At 39.3% G+C, this 9,863-nt stretch overlaps 1 protein-coding gene across 1 annotated transcript in view; it reads left to right on the top strand.

Moving 5' to 3' along the window:
* The window catches only part of cdh19 (cadherin 19, type 2), a 34,285-nt gene extending 26,266 nt beyond the window's left edge, over window positions 1-8,019 (top strand). The window contains exons 10-12 of the mRNA XM_084747145.1: window positions 48-165; window positions 3,839-4,090; window positions 7,059-8,019. Coding sequence (XP_084603271.1) covers window positions 48-165; window positions 3,839-4,090; window positions 7,059-7,579 — 891 coding nt within the window. The 3' untranslated portion in view covers window positions 7,580-8,019. The remainder of the gene's footprint in view (window positions 1-47; window positions 166-3,838; window positions 4,091-7,058) is intronic.
* The last annotated feature ends 1,844 nt before the right edge of the window (window positions 8,020-9,863 follow it).

Here is a 9,863-nt window from a genome sequence, read left to right on the forward strand (position 1 = left end):
CTTGTGTTGCTCATATTTCCATTGTAATGTGTCTTTGTGTCTCTCAGCTCATTCAGCTCCTCAGCGCTGTCGATCCGGACGAGCCCGTGGAAGGACACCACTTCTACTTTTCCATGGTGCCCGAGAAACACATCAATCCCAACTTCACTATCAGAGATAATCAAGGTTACATTCAGTCAGATAATTGTTCATTGTCTTGAAAGGTTTAGTGTGTCAGATTTACAAAAGATTTAGAGGCAGAATAAGGCAGCAATGAAGTATAATATTCATACCTATGTTTTCATTAGTGCACAATCAAACTAAAACAAGAATTGTTGTTTTCTTTATCTTAGAATGAGACATTCAGATGTACAGACGGCGCAGGTCCTCCTCCATGCTGCACCGCCATTATTTGTATCTGTATCTGTCCAACCAACAAAAGTATTTTGTTTTGTGTCACTACCACCTCCCCTTTAACTGTGGGACGTTGAGCAATCAGAAACTGAAAAAGTTTTAGAAATCAAAAAATCCTTCAGAAATAGAAACTCGTTGCCATAAAGATCTAAATAGTTGAAAGGGAATAATCTGAATTTGCAGTGATACTGCTTTCATGTTTCTTGATGTGATCATCTTACTGCAGTTCACTGTACTAGATTATTTTACACATATATTAATATTATAGAGTATTCTCCTCTTTACTGCATTGCATTTTGGAAAAAAAAAAATCCCAGATAATAACATTATTGCATTATTTGTGCTTTCCTGAAAAAAAATATGTATTCAGTTGCATTTCTACAGTAGCCCAGAACAGACAAATCCAAACACTGTTTTGAGATATGACCTTTCTGGTATTGTACAAGTTTTGCAGCCACTGCAGTTTCTCCTACACATTTGAAAAGGGACAGTGAGACGAGGTGTTTGGAATCTGCAGACTCACTGCTGGATCACAATCAAAATCAGAATCACTTTATTCGCCAACTGTACAAAGTACACAGGAATATGAACTAGTGATGTAACGCAGTGGGACAAGAAGATAAAAGGTTCAAAGACATTAACTGAAAAGTTTTATGTACAAATAAGAACACTTTGAATTGTTGAAAATAAAAGGTATGAATAAGATATGAATAATAAAGTACAGTCTGAGTTAAGAATAAGGAGTACAGAACATGTAATATCTACGTGCCACTAAATCCTACACACTGGACCTTTAAAACTGAAATACCATAACTTCTTTAGCTTTTTTGTGCTTAAAGGTATAGTTCAACATTTTGGGAAACACTCTTGTTTGATGTCTTGCTTCGAGTTAGAAGAGAAGATTGATAGTCTGAGAGTTGTATCGATCCTCTCATTTAGCTCTCGGCAAGAAAGCAACAAGCGTATTTCCCAAAATGTCAAACTATTTCTTTAAAGGCACACAGCATCCCAAAGTAAGACTCACATGTTTAAATAATACTGCAGAACAAAGTTTTGTTAGACTGCTGGTGATGATGATGATGACAAATCTCACAGACAGTGAGGATGATAAACAATCATGCTGATGTTGATATGAGAGTCTGATGCTGATTCACTGCCACAAAGAAGACAGTAACAAATTCAAATTCAATAAAATACAGTAGGAGAATTGAAAAATACGTGAAAAAACGATAACTTATGTTATGCATAAGGCATAACAATACAAAAATAACAAGACGAAAACAACGTAAAAGACCAAAAATGTGAAAGATGTAACAAGATGAAAATTATGTAACAAGACATAAGAAAATAAAAACATTGTAAAAGACACAAGATGAAAAACAACAAGATGTAACAAGATGAAAATGACGTTAAAGACTTGAAACAGAGAGAGAGACTCGACAGTAGAAAAAAGGTTCAGTTGCCTGTCAAACGTTTAAAATCAAGTATTAATGCCAAATTATGTTAAATGTTTGCTGAATGAGTCAGTAAAAGTTTTTGAGTCATAATAAATCATTAATAAGCTTTAGGAGGCGTAGATGTTTAACAGACAAACTGAGCAATATAATAAGAATATTTTTGAGTTCTAAAAAATCCACATGAGCTGGTTCATAATTTACAAACAGCTAATCACCTTGTTACTTATCCTTAAAAGCATAATGTTGCACTTGTCTTGAGATTGTGTGGGTTCACTGTCCCTGGTACTGGGGCGGAGGGACGGGGGGAGTCAACTCTCTACAATATTTAGAATTTGGACAGCGGGATCCATTTTAAACGCTTGCAGTGTTACATATTTCTCCTTTAAGTGCAGTGAACCAGTTGCTGAATGACTCACTGTGTGAATGAGACCCTCAGCGTGAACTAAATTTGTATTATTATACCTCTCGCACCAAGAAGTTTCATCTTACCAATTACTGACTTAAAGCTGTAGGGCAAAAATGAATACATGAAACGAGATGAAGTCATACTTAAAGTCCCATTCGGTGTCAGGAATAATGATGGTGAACTGCGGCTAAACCATAACGGGTATGAGCGGTGGGATAACTGTGTGAAAAATGGAGAATGAAAAGATATTCTTTATGATAACAAGAACTTTAGTTTAAAGGGATAGTTCAGATTATTTGAAGTGAGGCTGCATGAAGTATTTAGTGATAGTCAACAACAAAATGTATTTTAGTCATATCGGTTTAAGTCGACACTATATTTAGAATATTCTCACCACTTTACTTTGCCTTCAGACAGCATTTTGAGACAGGAAACCACATTTATTTGAGCCAAGTATTGTTCTTTCCAAACCCACCAAAGTCCATAGTTAAAATCAGTTATTTTACCCTGAAGAAAATAGGAGTAAATGGTCTACTGCTGCCTTGATCAGTTAGTTTATTTAAGTCATTTGTGACTTCTGCATTTTAAAAGGATTGGCTTGGAATCACTGAAGTCTCACAATAACACAAACAAATGAACAGATCCAGGCAGCGCTAACCAGCAATTCATGTGTTCTGCAAGGTAAAATTACTGATTTTGCCTATGGAGTTTGGTTGGTTTGGAGAAGGCAATATTTGGCTTGTATAACAGCAGTAGAAAAGTTTTGGTTTGACCTTTTTTTAAGTGGCCAAAATACCATTTTTTGCTGACCCTGTCCACAGCAGTTCATGGCTTAGCTTCCGGGCTCGTGTCCTTCTCATTAACCCCACAATAAAATCCCACATCGAATAATCCAAACTATCCCTTTAAATGAACTTTATGTACCCCTGAGTGTTTTTGCAACATTTTGAAATGAATTCCTTCAGCAGGATGTAGTTTTTTGTGGCTGACAGCCTCTCAAGTAAGTAAATTGAAAGAGTGTTTGCCTTGTAGTCAGTGGGCAGTCAATCCTTTTCCCCAAGTTTATAATGAAAATGGGCAGTAAAAATCGAGCAAACAGTGTTGTTAAAGTGTGCAGCGGGGGGATGTTTGAATGTGTCGAATAAGTTAGAATGAAATGTATGCAGGTGCAGTGTATGGGTGGTTAGCCACGCAGGCACAGCAGTCCAGTCAGCAAGCAGGAAATGAATAATGAATCAAGAAGGAACACATTTAATAAAACACATTTCCAGACGCCACAAGGCATATTTGACTCCCAAAAAGTTATTGTTCAAGTGCCTTGATTAAGTCTTACGGGTGAAGCCAAAACTGAAAGAGATTTTCCAAATTTGCTTTTGAGCAGAGTGAAAATTAGATTTGACAAGGTGTTGAGGCCTTTTCCGAGAGCTTAGATTGTGTTTTAAATCACATTTCGTGTGTCAGTTCACTTGTTATTCTGCTTTGAATCCCCCCCCCGAAAAATATCAGCGCTCGCAGTGGAGGAGGTACTCGTGTTTTTTTGAAGATTACTGAAGAGTGCACCTCTCTTGACTTCCCTTTTTAGACAATACAGCCGGCATCGTTGCACGCAGGAGCACTTTTACCCGCAAGGACCGGACCCAGTATCTCCTGCCTGTCGTGGTGAGAGATAGTGGCTCTCCAGCTCTCTCCAGCACGACCACTTTGACCATCAGCGTGTGCACCTGCCAGCCGGCCGGCCACTGTCCCACTGGCGGGGTGGAGGCCCTCGCTCTGTCTATGGGGGTCAGCCTGCAAACCTTGTTAGGGCTTTCCGTCTGTCTGGTCACACTCACAGGTGAGCCAGGGTGGTCTCTGCTCGTATTCACATCCCGTCTCGGCCCAGAATATCAATCTGTGATGTAATAAGGATGTAGGAATACACTCACTTTTTGGACGCTTGGTCTCTTGGAAGTCTTAGCCATCTGGCATCGAAATCAACTCATGGTCTGTGTTCATAATGAGAAAATGAAAATTAGTTTGATTAAACGAAAGATGTTAAAATAAGAAGCCCCAAAACTGATAAAATGTAGTATCAGACAAGTCACTGATGTATCACAATATATCAGTAAACAATGTTGTTAGTTAAAGAAATAAAAACGGGTTCTAAGTTTTCTTTCAACTCCCAATCATTAAAAAAAAACGTATAACTTAATATAACAGTAATCAGTTATCTTTTTTGCACACTCAACATTTCACTTGCCTTACCACATTTCCCTAAATTTCTTTTTAATTCTACGCAAATTTGAGGTATCTAAAAAAGTTGCACTTTGTTTGGTTTTGCTCATCAGTCACCACAAGCCATTTAATGCAACATGTGATTAGCAAACTTTTGCAGCAGCTGCAACACACACCGTCTCTTTACGCCGCTAACGGGTACCGACTGCATCTGTATGAGTCACAGAGAGGCGATGACAAAGCGTTGGTATTTGACAAGTTGGGAATGATAACAGGCTGGAAGGCCGACTATCATATACTGTATACAAATATTGTACACTGTTTTTTTTTTTACAGTATTTTTATTGATGTATTCAGCTGTGGTTTTTTTTTTTTTTTGAGTTGTCTGGTAACCTTTTGCTTCATTCTGTCAGTTTTTGGGCTCCATATATACAAGTTTGTTTTGTAGATTTTATCAGCAGAAGAAGATCTTTCTTTCATAATCCTCCAGACCCTTAAGACCTCTGCAAGGTCAGGCACAATTCAAGCACGGCAAGCTGTTGCTACACTTCAAGCCCATGACATTACACTTGGGAGGAAAATTAGGTTACAAAGATTTGTTATTTACAGAAGATCATCCAAAGGTGCTGCTTGTAGAGTTTGGCATCTTCACACATCTTTCAAACAGCCAATAAAAAGGCTAGCGAAGGATTACCAAAGATCTTCCTCTGCCAATTTTTTTGGCAAGAGTTTTTTCAGGCCTCGGTGAGATTGACAAGACAGACATCTAGCTAAATAAGAGTGCTCTTCTGAGAGGCATATTGTGCTTTGTTTATACAAGAAGAGTCAAGTGTACTCGAGAGCTGATTTTTGCACTGTGGCTTCACAAAAGGTTTCACTAATGATGCAGACTGAAATATTCAGAAGAGAGAAACCGTTGCCAACTTTGACGCTAGACATCTATAATTACTTATCTCAGAGTCATTAGTTATAAGGTGACCAAGGATCAAACTACCAAAAAGTCAGAATATTCCTTTAGGAAATTGGTAATTACAGGGCCTAATGAAACAATGACAATCTCACTGATATTATGTTATAAAAAAGTCATTCTTTTTCAGCGGATCTGTTGAGCTAGAGCAGTTCCACCTCACATCACTTTGGCAAGTATATAAACGTGTGTTAAACAGCAGGATTTTTCATTAACAAATTTGCACTTTCATTTGAATCCCCTTTTTAAAACTCACCGGCGTGCCTTTAACACACACTTTTAAAATGCTGAGAGCTTGCAGAGCAATGATGTCAGGTAATGAGCGTATTGGTTGCAATACATCAGTAGCAATGCCATCCAGGGACATTGATGGGTTTGCATAGTGAAGAGCTTTATTATGACCTCGGCTGCTTTGTGTCCTCCCTGTGCCCATCACATGAAAGATTAATGACAATACCTGCTATGCTAACATTCTGTCGGATGAGCACAATGCCCGCTGAAAACACGGCAGAAAAAAGATAAACACTCCTTTTGCATTCTGTGCCTCATGGAGCAAATAAAAGAATGCTTTCTTTATGTGAGCTGAAATTAAAAATAATAATTTACAACAGACAGTCTTAGAAATAAGGGTTCTAAAATGGTTCCTGCTGAGGGCCTGAAGTTCTCCTGATATGAAAGGGTTCTCAGCAGAACTGTCTGGGTGATTTCTAGATAAAACCCTTGGAATATTTAAAAGTTCTTGGTAGAACTCCTGGGTGCGTTCTAGATAAAAACCTTGGAATTGTTCTAAGTATAAACCACTGGGTGGGTTCTAGATAAAAAACCTCGGCGCATATAATGGTTCTAGGTGAAACACCCTGATTGTGTTCTAGGTAAAACTACTGGAATATAAAAAGGCAAAAATCATAGAAACCTTTGTATGTGTTCTAGATAAAAGCCTTGGAACATAAAACGGTTCTTGGGTGGGTTCTGAATAAAACTCCTGGAAATAAAAAGATATTCAGTCGAATGACTTTGGTGGGTTCTAAAACCCTTTGATTATAAAGGCACCCTTGGTAGAACCAGGTCAGGGGGGTTGAAGATACAGCCATTAGAATATAAAAAGGTTCTCAGTAGAACCCCCTGGGTGGGCTCTTGTTAGCACTCTTAGAAGGTGGAAAGGTTCTGGATAGAACCCTCAGGTATAGGTCTTTTCCACCAACATGGAACAAGACCAGTTCCAGTTCAAGCACCTAATGTGGAACTTTTCTGAGCATTTCCACCAAAAATAAATTGGTTAGGAACTCAGGTAGAACCAAAAAAAAAAATCAGTTTTTCCTTGGGGACCACAGTCTAAAAGGGCTCCAAGAGGAACCCTTAGAAACGGTTCTATCAGGAATCTTTGGGGACAAGCCACAGAACCCTTTATGGTTGCACCTTTATTTCTAAGAGTGCGTTTTGCTCCTTTTTTTAGTTTTGCATCCACAATAATTCACAGAAAAACAAGCGTGGCTGCTGTTATTTTCGGTGCACTTGTACTTTCTACATGCATGCTCCATCAGGCACCTAGATGCTTTTTTCCTCACTAAGCTCATGCCCTGGTGTTTAACTGTAATGATCTCCCACTGTGTCGTGTCTGCAGTGCTGTCAATTCTAATGCTGATGGTGAGGAGACACAGGCGGAAGCAGCAGGAGGGACTGGAGGTGGAGGCGAAGGAGCTCGAGCTGCCTGAGACGGTGTCGCAAAAGGTGCTCTATTACGGAGAACCGGGGGGTTTAGGAGGAGACCTGGACTTCTGCCAGCCCGTCGTCCCGCTCCGCCCCCACCCGAGGAGGAGGGAGAGGAGGCTGCGGAGGGAGGACGTGAGGGCCAGCATACGAATGTCCCTGCGAGAGTCCCACCTCATCGGGCCGGAGGACGAGGTCTTCAGGCAGTTTATTCTGGACAGGCTGGCAGAGGCCGATGAGGATCCTTACGTTCCCCCATTCGACTGCCTAAGAACATATGCTTATGAAGGATCAGGGTCTCCCACAGGCTCCCTGAGCTCACTGGAGTCGTCCACTCTTGATCTTGGACCTGAGCAACCTGTCTGTAATCCCAGACCTCACTTGGTTAGACTTACTCCTTGGTACGGGGCAGGAGAGGAAGACACCGTCTTTTAAGAGGCTCTTCTTCTTCTTCTTCTTGAATGGCTGTCCTTGTAATCTTTGCATGGTGGATGAGAACTCATCAATGACATATGGATGGAAAACAAAAATTTTGTGTCAAGAGTCACACAAAGAAGAAAAAAAATGCTTCTTCTCTTCTTTGCGCAGAGTCAGATGAGATGATTGATATCACTCATGCCTGTGCGGTAAATATAAATCTACTAGGGGTGTCACGGTTCTCCAAAGCCACAGTCCTATTTGACTTTCAATTTCAGTTTGATTCAATTTTCTATACATATTGCACATATTCAGTGGGCTGTATGCCCAGGAAGTATGCTAGAAAACGTTTGTACTGAAGTAAATGGGCGCCATCTTTGCACGCTGTATCTAGTTCATTATAATAGATCTAAGGATGTCAAGTGTGATATAATTTTCTTTTTTGCAAGGTTACCACAGTAACAGCATCATGTGTAGCTTTTGTGAAGAGCTACAGATTTGTTACCTGCAGGAACACTGAGCTAGCTGCCAGATAACCATAGAAACGGTGGAAAGCGAGGGTCAATCAGAGGACTGGGTACATCTCCGACTCCCTCAGTGAAAATGCAGCTGCAGCTTACCAGTAAGTGAACCGATAAGTAACCGGTTGTTGTTATTTTCTTCTGGCATGCACCAGACTTGTGCAAGAAGGCAGGGAGAGAAAAAAATACTCTGCTTTCCATTACAATCCATTTTCAATTTAGAAGTGGCGCCCTAAAAGCTACAGATAGCAGCCTTTTCGCTTAGCTTCCCTTGTGTACAGACTGGAAATAGAGTTAAACAGCTAGACCGACTCTGTCTTTGGATGAGGCAGTTTTCTTGCTTTCTTCTTTTTAGTCTTTTCCCCTGTTCCCAGTCTTTATGCTAAGCTAAGCTAAATGGCTGTACCTTCATATCTATCACACAGACAGAGTGGTGTTGATCTAACTCTCAGAAAGAAAGCAAAGTCTATTTCACAAAAAAAATTATTCCCTTAAAGATAAAATCAACCCTTAAATAATTTTGATTATGCCTTCCATATCTGCACTGCAATTTTTATTTGCTGTATTTTCAAAGTTTGAGAGCATTACCAACTATGAATGTCTAATATGAACGGTTAGACTTTGCCACGGTGCCTTAAAATCAAATGGCACTGAATGCTCACTCTTATGCAACAATCATGTCATCTATATCACACATCAGTTGCAGAAGGGATGATATGGGATATATTTTTGTATAAATGTTTAAAACAGCTTATTTTTTTTAACTGACAAGCAATGTCTCATGGTTTGCGCAAATAATGACTGTTCACTCGCTTATTCCATCTTTACTGCGCAGAGAAGACAAAGTATAACTTAAATCCAAGAGATGGCAGTTTGCATCTACCAAAAGTCATTGTTTGTTGTGTTCAACCTTAACCATGATATTTCCATAAAACTGCATTATTATTTATTTTAAAACTCAGTTTTACAACCTAAGGAAGTTGTTATTGAGAACAATTTAGCAACACTTGCCTTTTTATACATCAAGTGCACACAACAACATAAGCATTCATTTGTGGTCACGGTGCAATATTTGCTCTCCTTTTAGCTCCATTTTGTTCTCAACCAGCTCCTCAGAAAAATAATAATGTGACTCTTAAACTGGTAGCTGCACCACTATGTTAAAGTCGGAGCTTTGTCTGTGTGTTGTGTTGTACTGGGCAGGTAGTGCACAGTGGGTTTATTATAGTTTTGCTGAAAACAAATAGATTGCTGAGAGAAGTCTTTGTTGGCTGGAAAACCAAAAACAATGAGTTTAAAGAAGCTAAATCAAAGGTGAGGGCAAATGCACAGTTGGTGACAGTTTCCTGGTTTGGTTCATCACTAGCAGACCCTTAACATTGCACATTATAATGTTGATTTATGCAGCTTTGATAAAGTATTTTGTAGCCTTAACCAGCAAATAGCTTATGCTGTTGCTAATGGGGATGCTAATAAAGACATAAAGACTTAAATTTAAAAAGGTGGCATATCAAAAATTCTATGACTTGTTTTTGAATCGGTCATATTGGTTGGTTGCATTTACAACTGACTTGTTTTTTTTGTGTAGGTACGAGTTCTTGTTGCTTGTACAGAAGCATCTAATGTGATCCAGACACAACGCAGGTTATTGTATGCAAAACTTCACTTTCTCCTGGCTGGATGAACTCTTGCTACGATGTTTACTGTATAGTGTTTCCATGACCCACCCACACTCTAAATTTGTCTCCAGAGAGTTCAGTGGTTACATTACTCCAGCTGTT

Source organism: Lutjanus erythropterus, chromosome 21, assembly GCF_056507025.1.
Source record: "Lutjanus erythropterus isolate fLutEry1 chromosome 21, fLutEry1.hap2, whole genome shotgun sequence".
NCBI classification, from domain to species: Eukaryota; Metazoa; Chordata; class Actinopteri; order Lutjaniformes; family Lutjanidae; genus Lutjanus; species Lutjanus erythropterus.